The following is a 14,166-nucleotide window of genomic DNA, read 5'->3' on the forward strand; positions in this document are numbered from 1 at the left end:
CCGCACCCTTAGGATTTGATTAAAGAGACTCCAACTTTGTAGTGTGAATTCTGGGAATTCAATGTAAATCGACCATGAAATTCTCAGAAATAGAAACAGCTGAATTTATCAAAGAAGGACGACAAACATCAATGAATTTAGCTATCCTTTGCGATCAGAAAACATTTCAACTGAGGATCCCAGCTGCCTTTTCTACCGTATCACAAGCGTCACCTTCCTTTCTTCTTTACAGAGAAGATTAACGAAGATTACACTAGATTCCTGGCTGTAGTACTAGTAAGTCTGACGTTTGAAATGCGACCATATTTACGCATAAGTACTTAAAGGAGCACCCTCAAACATCTGTCGGAAGTTCATTACCTTTAAGCTTTCCTAAGATCCTTCGAAACCGTTGGACTTGGCACTTCAAGCGATACAATACGGCAATTTAATACCCGGCCGGGCGGATTTATGTCTAAAGGACACACAAGAAACTATGAAATGAATCAGGTATTGAACTGCGGAAATGAAATGAAGTGAAGCAATGACCCTCGCAGTTATGAACGCAATTTTAGCAATTGCGCGGAGAAGCCTCATTTCAAGCCGGACTTCAACGGGGTTTGAACCAGTGACATCACGATGCTGGTACGACGCTCTAACCAACTGAGCTGTGAAGCAACTGATGTTGGCAGCTGGTCATTTGTGGGTTCAAATGTTCCCGCGATGAATGAATCAACGATGAAATGATAAATGAAATGAATCCTATCTGCATGTCAATATATGAAATAAATCATATATTGACATGCAGATAGGATTCATTTCATATATCATTTCACTGTTGATTCATTCATCACGGGAACATTTGAACCCTTAAATGACCATCTCTCAGCATCAGTGGCTTCATCAGCTCAGTTGGTTAGGGCGTCGCACCGGCATCGCGAGGTCACGGGTCAAAACCCCGTTGAAGTCCCGAATTTTTCAGGCTTCTCCACGCAATTGCTGAAATTGCGTTCATAACTGCGAGGATCATAGCTTCACTTGACACAAGAAACTCTTGCTAAAGTGATACTTTGGTTGACACTCTAAAAGCATGGTCACTGAAATGCAAGTTGACAAGCGACGATTTCCTTGAGTGTCGTTTGATTGATACGACAACAGCCGTTCTGTCTTCACTGTGAGTTTTCTGTTGGGAATTGTCACGATTTAAATGAAACATGCAAAACAATCCTTTCCCTCGCTGCCCTCCATTTTGTTGAATGAACTCATAATTCGTAATTAATTAATGGCTAACCTCTAAAACTTTCTACCGTGGTTAAAACAAGGACATATCGACGGACATTTCTCTGTAAATTGTCATGAAGCACACAAAGTAGTATCGGTGTCTCACTACTTAGTTAGTGCCACTTACCCCCTCCCCTCCCCTTATCCCACTTACCCCCTCCACCCTCCCTGCACTGTCTTTCAGCTCCGTGCTGAAAGACAAGAAAACTAACTTAATGTTCCAATATCGCTTTTTTAATCCAACAGAGAACCTATCAAATCACACCCACAACATGGTTTCAGCGGTTGTCGAGGATGACGGCAACGGACGTCCATTAATTCATTATCTAAAAAAGAAGTCGGTCGCTAATCTTGACAAAATCATGGTAAAATCCATAACAACAGAAGTCACGAGGCGAGATGACAAAGACTACAAATGGAACGACTTTAAAGTGGATATTAGAGACGACTCTCAGAGCAGTATGTGTCCTTTGTATCGGGATCACGATCCAGTGAACTTCCTAACTGTGCACTTCAGTCCGTCAGCACCTTGCGAGGCAGTTCTAAAGTTCCTAAGGAACGGCATCACACTTAAATATAGAGATTCTCCACAAGAATGTTACGTATTTTTTGGTCACAGTGCCAGTCAGCTCAGAGAAAGAACTTGTGTACTATACAATGAGAAGCAAGGAAGTGTTGAAGACATCTTAAAACACTACGGAGAGTTTGATAGGATTCCAGACATCGCAAAGAGAGCCGCTAGGATTGGACTCCTTTTTTCAACTGCTAAGGCAACTTGTGAAATTCCTGATGAAAAAATAAGTGTTGTGGAGGACATCGAGAGAGACAGATACAACTTTACAGACGGATGTGGCGCTATATCAACAGAATGCGCCAGGAAGGTGACGGAGGAATTGAATATTGGAACAGTGTACGAAGGTGTAAAGTTGCCTGAAATTCCATCTGTGTTCCAAATTCGGCTCAAAGGCTGCAAAGGAGTTCTTTGCCATAACCCAAGGTTGAAGGAAGGTCTGCAAATCCGTCCGTCGATGGAGAAGTTTAAGTGGAGCAGGAAGGGTCCCCATCCCCTTGGAATTGTCGACAGGGGATTTTCAAGACCAAACGAATTTGGTTCCCTAAACAAACAGTACATTATGCTGTTGTCAGCTCTTGGTGTTCCTGACAAGGTTTTCCTTCAAAAGCAAGAAGAATACTTTAAGGAACTTCTGGAGATCACAACAAATCATGAAATTGCAGTTAAGTACTTGTGCATCGCTGGGGAGTTCGAGCTGGCAGAGAAACTCTTAAAAACGGGATGTATGGACAACAAGATGAACAGGTCACTTAAACAATTTCGAAACCGAGTTCGAGAGCCTCAACAATCGAAACCAAATCCTTTGCAGAAGGTGAAAAAATCTGCTGCTAGAAAATTGAAGATTCCCATCGAAAAGTCAAGAAATGTTTATGGTGTGTGTGATCCCTGTGGGACAATAAAACCCCAAACCGTCTTTTTTCAACCAACTATTCGAGGACAACCGAAGATTTTGCATGACACACGAGTCATTGTTGCCAAGAATCCATGTTATCATCCAGGCGACATACGGATTCTTCACTGCATGGACACTCCAGACTGCCATCATTTAGTCGATTGCATTGTTTTTCCAACAGAAGGAAGAAGACCACATGCGGATGAAATAGCTGGAAGTGATCTTGACGGCGACAAATTCTTTGTTTGCTGGGATGAGGATCTTATCCCAGCTAAAGGAGAAGTCCCATGCCTGTATCCAGCTGCCAAACCAAAGAAACGAACTAATCATCTCTCGAGGGAAGACTTCCTGAAACACTTTGCAAGGTACAGCAACTCAACCGTGAGTAAGCTCGATGCTCTCTTTGATAGATGGGCCGATGCCGAAGGAATCAATTCGAAACAATGCAAGATGGTCGCCGCTCTTTTCGCGCGCGCAATTGACGCTGCAAAGACAGGCGAACGAGTGCAAATCCCAAGTAACATTTTGGTTGCACCTATGAAGGACGATAACAGCGACAAGTTCGTTTGGCAGAAACTCTTCCAAAGGGCGAAGATGTTTGAGATGGATCAAACCATGGAAAGTGCCTTGCATGAAAACGTCGAAGCGTTTGATGAAGACGACATTCTTGCCCTTATCCGAAATCAGGATTGTCGTCTAAGTGAATATCGACTTTTCCGGCTTGTCTACAAATGGTGCCAGCAATTAAACGAGGAAAGGGATATTACCCGTTACATTCCCTATATCGACTTCTCCAAGTTCAGTGAGGAGCAACTCAGGCTGCTACCAGCTGACATCCCGAACGCTGACCTGGAGCCTCTTCTTCAGCCTCTTTATCAATCACAAATTCTATTGAGGGACGACATTGATGCTTTCAAAGTGGATCGAGGCCATGAAAGGTGTTGGCGACTTGTTTACAGAACTGAGGGCGGAGAAATGTCCTGGAATGTTCTTTACAACGTCTTGACTTCTCCGTTAGAAAAGTTGCTTGTGTTTAGCTTTCAGCTTGGCGGAGTACAATGGACCATTTCTTTGGCTATGTCAGTTCCTTTAGGCTCAAGCGAGGTTCTGACTTTACAAGACGAAGCCCACTGTGCTCAAGCATTTGTTTCAGTTGATGTTCATTCGCGAGAGAGGCACATCTTAGATTTGAAGAGGGGTTACAGCTTTGCTCTGGAAGGACGACGGCTTGACATCTACACGGGAAAAAAACAGAATACCTTTATCTGCCTGAGAGAAGATGAAAACGATCGCGTGCCCATCATGAGTGTCGCTCTTGATCGATTCAAATCAACGCTACCCCGTGACTACCAAACTCGACTGAGAAGAGAACAGTTCCTGCAGATGGAAGTTTTCTGTGTGTATGATCGCTCCAATCCTGGGCAAAAGATTCAGAAAATTGTACTTGAAAAGTCCCTTTGGAGTTCAGGGGCAGATGAGGATGATTCCAGCCAGACTGTCACTGCAGCCGATACAAAAGAAGAATGTGTATTTGTCGGCCGTGATGGTGATTTTCCGAGTCTCCATTGCGATTCTGAAGCGCTTATCAGTGATTTGGAGAGACATTTACTCACTGTGCTTAAATTGTTAGAAGAAGGTCAGCTACAATGCAGTCATCTGGTGGAAATGCATGACCAAATGGTTTCCCTTAAGGACGATGAGGTAAGAAGCACCTTTAAGTGCACTGCTTGTTTGATTTGATCTTTTCATCCCATTACCAAGACATATACTATGGATGAAGAGCTAGCCAGAACACTCGTCAGGGGCCAAAACGCTTTTCCTAAGATCCCTATTGTCAATAAGCACGATTTCCAGCCATTTTTGGGAGTGCGGTTAACATCCTACCCCAACGAACGGCTGGATCACAGGTCCACGTCGTTTGTCCGTGAAGTAGCACCCGTCGCAATTGTGTTGTATTCAGCCAACTGTACTTTGTACTTGGCAGGCAGGCAACTTTCTGATTGGTGGAAAATAATATTAGCTGGACCAGTGATCCAGCCAAGTTGTGCGCGGAGGAACGAGGGCGCACAAAACGGCTGGTCAATCGAGACCATATTGTCTACGGACAAGCTAATGCATGACCAACACCAATTGGACGCAAAGACACACCACCTTGAACTAAACCTTCCGTCCATAATGAATTAATATTATTGGATCAAGTAATGAAAAGAATCATTACGAAGAAGAACGGAATCGAACGGAAACTAGCTCCTCCAGTTATTTAATCAAGTAAAGAACACATTGTGCCTTTTCGAACTTGCTTTTTGCCCTCAGGAATCAATTTGAAAGCCCTTCAAAAAAAGCCTTTTTTTGTGTGTTACTCCCCCTTTGTCATTTTACTCGAATGTCGTGAACGAGGTCTTATCATTACATCTTTAGGAGAAGCATCGGATAGCCTGCCATTTAGAGTCACTTCTTTGGAGGTCCAGCGCTTCTTTGAAGACATCCGAGCAGTACAGGAATTTGCTAATTTGCTTGTTAAGCGGTCTTCGAGAATTTAGCGTGGACGTTGTCCTTGGTGAAAGGGTACTTATCACTCTCGTTACTCGAGTGAAAAGATACTTGGACTCATTGTGGAAAAGAACCGTGAAGTTCACTGTGGATCAATTGTATGAGATTTTAGATGCCGTGCTTCTGGGAAATGATTACGTCACTGGTTGTCACATTGTTCACCTCGTTCGCCAGGGTGCGTTTCTCTCACCATTTTGTTTTTAGATTGTCTGTTGATTATGCTCAATCTGGTGTAGACGAGTTAGTGTAATTTTTGTAATACTGTAGTCATTTTGTTAGTTAGTAATTGTATCAAAATCGCTGTATGAAAAAAAGATTATCATTACGTATACGGCAGTCCAGTTTTTCGCCTGAAACCACCAAGTCACTCTCATAGACAAGTTTTCACAAGATACCACACTTCAACGGTTTAATTGTAGAGCATTCGAAATATAATTTAACAGGCATAGCGCTGTTTTCGTTTTTCTCTAAGTATGCCCCTATCACTTAACGATCAGTGCTTATTTTTTCAAAAATCCCTAGATTTTCTCCTTATATTGCTTCCAGGATATGTACCGCTGGAAGAGTTTACATCTCATTCAAATGCCTTGCCATACTTTCTTCACTGGATCTCGTTAACGACCCTGGAATCCCTAATGGAGGTCAAACAGGCCATCTTCTCATCTCATGCACCTCTTCGTCAGGAGCGCATGAAAGGCCAGGCTTTGTCGAGCGGAGAACAAGAATTAACCTTCACGATAATACTGACGGCTGGAAACCATACGTTTCGCCCTGCAGATGGTGTAGCACTGAGTCGATCGAATATTTCTGGGCGTAAGTACGTGGCTGAGGTAACAGCTATAGACGGAGTAATCTTGACAGTTGCCATAGTTTGGCCACTAGGGGCAGATGAGAATTCGAGGAAGGACATCGAAAGTGGTACATGGTGTCTTCACAAGTTTCCGAGCTTCGTTGGATACAAACGGATCGCTGCAGCATTAAAGACGATTGTTGAAACAAAGTCCTCCGGTCGAACTCTGTTTGACGTAGTTGTTGGAAGCTTTCAAATCGTTAACCCAGACAGTCAAGAAGCGATGCATGAGAAGGATTCCATTACCAACGAGATTCAAAGCAGTAAGTATAAACGAGATCAGACAAATCAATCAGTTGAGCAATTAACTAGTCGCTGAATATTAACGATGTTTGCTATTGCAGAGACTATTTGTTATTTTGTTTACACACCCTGTACAATCATGAGCGATCGTGAAACTCATGCTACAAAAGAACGTAAATGAGCGAAGAAACCCAGCCAGTGGGAGGTAGAGCAGTTGACTGTTTTTCATGTGATGCTGATGAGTTCGCTTGCGATCAGTTCCTACTTCCTACTTGAAACGTCAAGTTAAAGTGGTACTATAATAAAAAAAATCACTTCCTTTTTTTTCTTCAGTTTGAATGTGTTTGCTTAACACCTGCCTGACAAAATTTTGAGCTTTGATTTTATCCAAAGACTGTTTACTTTGAGTGTAAGGTTTGAATTTCACGGTCCGCCACTACTCACATTTAAAACTGACCGACTGGATCTCAGAGCGTTGGATCTAGGGAAAAGTGACGTCATTCACTCGATATCTTAAAATTTCAGTTTATTAGGTATGCAAAACACAGGTTTAAAAATCTCAAAGCCCTAAACTCCCGTTTGGCGTATTAGTAGACCTTATTCATAAATGGCGGCCAATTTATAATTCTCTTGTCGAAGTGCAAATTAGCTTACCAAGCCTCGATACCATACAGTGAATTGAAAAGAATTCTCTAAACTGAGACTTGGTAGGCTAATTTGCACGTGGACAAAAGAATTATAAATGTGACCGCCATTTATGAATAAGGTCCATTCAGTCGCGTACAAACGCATTGCATTCTTAAATTGGTGAGTCTTTGACGTCATTTTCTCGTCCATCTCATCCAGCTCTCTCAAGATTTTAAAGTTAGTAATGGCGGACAATTAAATAGGAAAACTCTAGTTAACATAAACAAGGGTCTTTTTCAAACTAAGGCTTAAAACGTGGGTCAATTAGTGTTAAGTTAACATAGTTATGAAATTCTAAGAAAAAAAAGATTTAATTATTTGATCATAGCACCACTTTTACACCACCCCCCACCCACCCCCCTCCCCCCACCAACCAAATACCTCAATTTCCGCGCCGAATAAGAAACTTTTTGAGCACTTATTACCGATGGGTTGAAGCACCAAGCAATCGACACAGCTCCAAATAGTAGTGAAGGAAGACTCGAACTCGGGAAATTCTTTCAAGACCAAATTAAATTTCGATTTTTTATTTTTCTTACTCAGCTTCGACTCTGGCAAATGAATTAAAATCGGACGAAGAGAAACCCGTTGTGTCCAACCCTTCAAACGAGCCTTGGCATTCAGGAAACGAAAGCCAAAAAGCGGCGGTTCAAGATGCCACTTGCAGCGATTCTCCCGTGAGTCTAATACAGGGACCACCTGGCTCCGGTAAGACTGTCACCTGCGCAGAAATTGTGCGTCGTTGGCTACTAAGCAGTGAAGACCCAGTTCTTTTGGTGGCAGAGACAAACGAAGGAGTGGACAATCTAATGAAGAAGCTTCTAAAACACGGCATCCAGCAAGAGAGGATGGTGCGTTTTGGAAGCTCAGGGTGGAAAGTAGCCAAAGAACTGGAGTCTCTAACCTTTGAGCACAAGTATCGTCAACGATTTTCGGACAAAAAGGAACGAAATAGAATCGACAGAAAGAAGGCGAAAAGAATTCTGGAGAGTTACAAAGTCGTCTGCACCACTTGCATCAGTGCAGGGTCCGCCCTACTTGGCGAGCTCGAGTTCAAACGAGTGTTGGTTGATGAAGCCTCACAAGCTACTGAGCCAACGATTCTTGTATCTCTGGCACGTGGTTGTCAGAAGCTTGTATTAGTGGGTAAGGAAAGTTTAAAATAATCGAAGAGAAAACTGAAATGAACATGGATATCATATCTATTTCACAAAGTTCAGTATACAGGAGCCTGTTCCAGGCTCTCAGATAGTGGAGGCGAGGGAACCAGACCCCGCTCGATTTCTTTTGCTCGTTCTTGTTCCCTTGCCTCCACTATCTGAGAGCCTGGAACAGGCTAAGTATACAGTGGCGGATCGAGACCCAGATATTGGGTTGATATTGGGGTGCCCGATGAGCCTTCTGTACGCAAACGGAGCCCCGGTCCCCGGCTGAGTGCCGGATGAACGTAACTAGGTTTTCCAGTGACTAGCTTGTACATTTATCTAAAAGTATACTTAGCTTCTCATCAAAATCAGTAATATAAACTGTTCAAAAAGCGACTATCGATTCCCGGATTACTTCGTTGTTTCAATTCCTTTCTCAGACTCTGCTCCGACAGGTTTTCTGCAGGTACTTGGGTTTCCCCTCTGAGGTGTCTTGGTTGAATTTTGTATTGCAATACAAAGCCCTCGTTGACCATTTTTATTTTCGTTTCCTCCTTTTCGTGCTACGAGTATAATATTCGAAATTTAGTCGGACCAGTTGACCGGAAGCCTATCGACGTTTACAACTCACTCAATGACTAATTTAATTTAGGCACCCATTTTAAATAGCCTCGATAAACAGTATTTGAGTCTAAGCAATCATTTTAAAACGGTTAGCATTAATACGCTAAGGGTTTACAAACTTTTTGTAAGTCCGTGTCGTTAGTCGAGTAGGAATTGGAGCTCACGAGAAAACCGAGGCAATACGGTGATGCTGCCCTTGCTGTTTAACTTGAAGAATTACCAATCTGTCGGCGATTAAGTAATTAAATAATAATTTAAACCTTTGACCGGCTGCAAATCATGAGACACAAAGAAAGGTAAACTGTGCACTTTACTTTCGTTGAAGGTGACGACCAGCAATTGCCTCCCATGGTGCTGTGCGAGCTTGCTAAGGGTCCTAACCTGTTGTCAACATCCATGTTCTCTCGTTTACGTCAAGTAGGATTTCCAGTACTCATGCTTGACACCCAGTACAGAATGCATCCCTCCATTGCCTTGTTTCCCTCGCGCCAATTTTACCATGGTAAACTAAGAACTGGTGTGTCAGAAAAAGATAGAAAAGCCCCGGACGGTTTCAGCTGGCCAAATAAAAACATTCCTGTGGCGTTTCTCGCCACGCCGAATTCAGCAGAAGAGATGACCAAGGTGTCGTCAAAGCAGAACTCTTTCGAAGCAAAACAAGTTTGTAAAATCGTTCTAGATCTACTACAAGCAAAAGACGTAACTGATGAAGACATTGGAATTGTAACCCCTTACAGAGCTCAGCTCAAACTTATCTCGGAAGAAAGACAGCTTCAAAACGTCTCCATCAGAACGGTGGATGGGTTCCAGGGCCAGGAACGCGACGTCATCGTCTTTTCAGCCGTGCGGTGCAACGAGCACGGGTTTGTTGGTTTCCTGGACGACGAGAAGCGAATGAATGTTCTATTGACGCGCGCGCGCAGAGGACTGATCGTCATTGGCAACAAGCAGACTCTTGGAAAATGCGATTTGTGGAAGAAATGGATAGATTGGGTCGAGGAGAATAAGCTGTCACGTGAAGTGTCAGCAGACGACGCAACAGGTACGTACCTGGAGTTTGATTTCAGATTTTACAGCATAAAGGGAAGATGTTGAGAGTTCTGAACGTTACTTATGCAGTAACGAAAGGAAAGCCTGTGAAATTCAGGTTTGAACAGGATTCGAACCCATGACTACTGTGCTCGACCAATCGAGACACTAAACCAACTGGTGAACTGTCTCTTTATAGAGGGAAGGACTAGGATAATAAAAGTTATGTGAAACGGCAAACATCACTCTTCGTATTGCGGGGTAAAAGAAAAGAAGCACTCTCTGCCATATTAAAGGGGTACTGGTGTCATGGATTGTTAGTAAAAATTTGGAATGCAAAGGAGACCTGTTACTGATGGCAAACGAAATGATTTATGGCCAAATCTTCTTCAAAACGGCTATTTTTGGTTACGGGTAGCCAAGATTAAAATGAACGCCAACTTGAAAACGTCACGTCGCTCCGACGTTTTCCGGTTCTTACCTTGCATCTTAGAAGAACTCCGTAATAACTTAGTCCGACGTATCATTCATGAACACAGCTCTTTAATCTCTTACCATCATAAGGGCGACTCCCGCCAAGAGCATTTGGATTTTTCCTAGAGTAGTATTTCGGAATCATCATTGAAGTCTCTCATTCAAAATCCTCAATGATGATTCCGAATACTGGGAAAAATCCAAATGCTCTTAGCAGGAGTAGAAATTATGACGGTTAGAGATTAAAGAGCCCTGGTCGGGGACGTTGTGTTGTGTTCTTGGCCAAGACACTTTACTCTCACAGTGCCTCTCTCCACCCAGGTGTATAAATGTGTAACAGCGAATTTACTGCTGGGGGTAACCCGGCGATGGACTCGCATCACATTCAGGGGCGAGTGGAAATACTCCTAGTCTCTTCATGCAATTGAAACCGGGATAATCTCCGGCCTGATGGGTCACTTGACTCGTACGCAGACTTTTACCTTTTACTTTGTCATTCAAAATCCTCAAGTTGAAAAGTCATAGTCGCGTTCGATTTCGAGTAAACCATTTTACAGTTGTGGCTTAGTTACCTGGCCTTTGAATGAAAGTGAGGCTGGAGTTGACCTTGCTTTGATAAGAAACCTCACTCTATCAAAGCAAAGTCAACTCCAGCCTCACTTACATTCAAAGGCCAGGTAACTCAGCACAACAACTGTAAAATGGTCTTCCCACTATGTCACAACACTAGCTCTCGTGTTATATGGTTTTGAATTATGAAATGATTGTACAAATATGAAAAAAATGAACAAAATGTGAAGCAAATTTACCCTCTCTTCAATCTCCAGAGACACAGAATCAAGCACCAAGAGGGAGAAGCAGAGGTCGTGGGTCTCCACGAAGACCACTGGGACGAGGCCGGTGGCAAAGATGAACATTTACAAGTACAGCTCTCCATGCTGGGACAGTTCCGTCCTTGATGATGCGATGGTGATAGGACCTGGTGGCTGGACTCTGTCTGATCAAGCCTTCAGTCTCGGCTTTCAACCCCTGTTCTCCTGAGCCACTGATTTGTCTTCATTTTATCAACGCCTGCCTCACTAAATGCGTTGCCTTAATTGTTCTCCCAGGGTTGCTGCAGTTGTTGGTGGCAAAAATTTTGAGCTCTCTCTCAAAAGTTTTAAGAAGCTGGTTCTCTTTTCGTGGTCTTTGGGCAGAATTACTGTGCAGTCAAACTCATCTCAGCTTTCTCCTGGTGTTCAGAAATTTCCTGTAGCAAACCTTTTAATCTCTTTTAAGGGTGTGTTTTTTCGGCGAATCCAAAAACGGATTTTTGATCCGAGATTTGCCAGATTTTGCGCCCGAAAGAAGCGCAAATTCCGAAATTCGGTCGGTAATCTTGGTATCCTTTCGTGAATGCGTTAATTATCGCGGTCTCTTAAGAAATTTCTCCAACGTTTTAGCGTATAATTTAACAATATTAAACAAACCAGTTTGACGGACAAAGCCGCCTGAAGTTGTGGAAAAATCTGAACTCCAATTGAACAAGCTACTTTATATTTTAGGGCCGCTGGTTTTAACTGACGAATTTGGGATCCTTTGAAAATGGCACAGCGTAGATCGCAAATCCGTAAATCTGGATTTGGATTATTTGGATTTCAAATCTAGCAGATCTTGACAATCTTTACTCAAAACGGATTCAGCAGATCAGGCATCCGGATTTGGATTTACCAAAAGTAACGTGTTAAGATAGAAAATCCGTTTTTGGATTCACCGAAAGGAACACACGTGAAGTATGCATTTCATCCAATGGTAGTAGTATTATCTGCCAATTAAACCTGTGTCAAGCCGTATCCTCCTGAAGTTCTGGGAATATATAGCCTGTCAACATAACCTTTCCAGTGGAGCGTCATTTACAACTTTACAAGTGTCCGCGTCTAGAGTGTCTATACGTTTTATGTGTTAACAGCATTAATACATTTACTGCCTCCATTTAGTTTGCTTTCTAGCAATAAAGTGGTTTTCAATTGGGTGTCATTACTTCACTCAGTGATTGGTTCAAAGTTCCCGCGCCACTTTTTCAACCAATTAGAAGTGAAACCAAAACCAATCGTGGCTCGGGCGTGCACATTTTCCCGCGCTTTGTGTCGGCTACGAGTAATTACTTCGAGTTTTGATTGGTTTACTGGAATGTGTCCGACCTTTTATACTGGCCAAAGTAATTACTTCGGTTTTGGTTTTACGACACTCGATTGAAAACTGCTCTATTAGGTACTCGCCTATAGAGCGTTTTCACATGACGTCACGGTGGCCATATCGGGTGTTCCAAAACAAAGAAATGGCGGTCATGATGGTGTACCAAACTACATACATTTCCAACCTCCTTAAACTTAAATAACCCGGAAGACCAAAAAATGGAAGTTAATTTCTCACAAAGAAAAGAAACGCTCCAGAGGTTAAAGATGTTTCCGCATAATATGAATTGATAATGATGTAAACGAGTACTTCAACAAAACTACTTCCCACTGAACTGAAACAATTTATTTTCCTTCAATTAAAATGTGAATATTACTTGCGCATTGTGAAAAGACTTGTTTACACTACTTTGAAAAAAAAAATTAGTTCCAAATGTATGTAATATTCGTGATCATTATAAATAAATTAATCTTATCAAGACAGTTTTCAGTAGTGTTATCATTTAAAACTGATGATATACATGTATTATGGGTCATCACAGTACTGATTCTTTGTGAGCAAATTGAGTTAAAACTTGCAAAGTTTGTTCATCGCAAATATTAAAATAAAGCAATAAAAGTTTCAAATTTGACGCTAAAATGAAATCCAGTGGCTCTTGATTTTACGAGCCATATAAACGAGGTCCTCAAGAAACTAACAAAATTCTTGACCCTACATGTATTGTTACAGTAATGTGTATGGGAAAAAAAACTTCAATAAACTGCCTGTCACAGTACCTAGTAGGCACTGCATTAAAATCAAGGTTCCACAATAGATTCCTTAATCTTTAAAAGCTGCTGACCAGCAAATCATAATGTATTTAGAAAGCCCACAGAATAACTTTTCAGGCTCCAGAAAATAAAGGCATTCCAAGACCAATAAAAATGCAACTGCTTTCCTTTTATTTGTTCAAAGCCCTGGTTTTCAGAATTTCTGGGCATTGGATAATTTCATAATTTTTTTTTTATCTTTGTGACCAAGTAAAATTTAAATCACTAAAATTAATGTATTGATGTTTTGAGATTTGTAAGCACAATGATGATACTGAGGTTTCTTTAAGGACGGTGTCTACCAATTCAAAGGTATTTTTGCGCGTTTTACTGACTATGCAGTAAAAGCAGATCTTAACAAGTGTTATTGAAATCCAAAAAGAAAATAATTTGGGGGTAACCACGCATTTTTCGGAGATAATTAATCAACAATATTTCTAAAAATCTTTAAAATACAAAGCAATATATGGCGTTCTTTTCCAAATTCAAGCTTAATTATCTCTGAAAAGTGCGTGGTTACCCCCAATTTTCTTTTTGGATACCAAGTGCATTTGCTAAGTACTGCTTTCTCCGCATAGTTTTGAACCGCGCAAAAATATCCCTGTATTATTAAGCCCCGCCGATAGGAAATCCGAGTATCTGGAGATGCGCAGAACGTATGCGCAATAACAATAGTAGGCACCGTCCTTAAGACAATGATTTAACCGGGATGAAGATGAATGTGATGATGCAGCCTGCGTAACTGGCAGTATTGTTGGCATGAGAGGCAAATTAATGAGCGACGAAGCCATGAAGAGAATGGAGAGGGGCGCTGCACAGTGCAGGTTTAGCTATTTTTTGAGCTTTCATCATAG

The 14,166-nt window shown here is 41.9% G+C and overlaps 2 protein-coding genes across 3 annotated transcripts in view; one reads left to right on the top strand and one right to left on the bottom strand.

The window, feature by feature from the left end:
- Positions 1-109: 109 nt before the first annotated feature.
- On the top strand, positions 110-12,686 carry LOC138012937 (uncharacterized). 2 transcript variants are annotated; one of them, XM_068859877.1, is made up of 7 exons: positions 110-489; positions 1,507-4,427; positions 5,145-5,451; positions 5,823-6,389; positions 7,600-8,202; positions 9,151-9,867; positions 11,156-12,686. In XM_068859877.1, exons 2-7 carry the CDS (start codon positions 1,533-1,535, stop codon positions 11,239-11,241), a joined length of 5,175 nt encoding a protein of 1,724 aa, XP_068715978.1. In that variant the 5' UTR covers positions 110-489; positions 1,507-1,532; the 3' UTR covers positions 11,242-12,686. The 2 variants fall into 2 exon arrangements, with proteins under 2 accessions (XP_068715978.1, XP_068715977.1); XM_068859876.1 differs by having other exon boundaries at positions 110-276.
- A 146-nt stretch (positions 12,687-12,832) lies between these two features.
- LOC138012938 (universal stress protein Slr1101-like) overlaps positions 12,833-14,166 on the bottom strand; it is a 7,083-nt gene continuing 5,749 nt past the window's right edge. Inside the window, exon 4 of the mRNA XM_068859878.1 lies at positions 12,833-14,166. This exon is cut by the window's right edge and continues 385 nt beyond it. The gene's annotated coding sequence lies outside the window, so the exon portion shown is untranslated.

Source organism: Montipora foliosa, chromosome 8 (genome assembly GCF_036669935.1).
Source record: "Montipora foliosa isolate CH-2021 chromosome 8, ASM3666993v2, whole genome shotgun sequence".
Classification (NCBI taxonomy): domain Eukaryota; kingdom Metazoa; phylum Cnidaria; class Anthozoa; order Scleractinia; family Acroporidae; genus Montipora; species Montipora foliosa.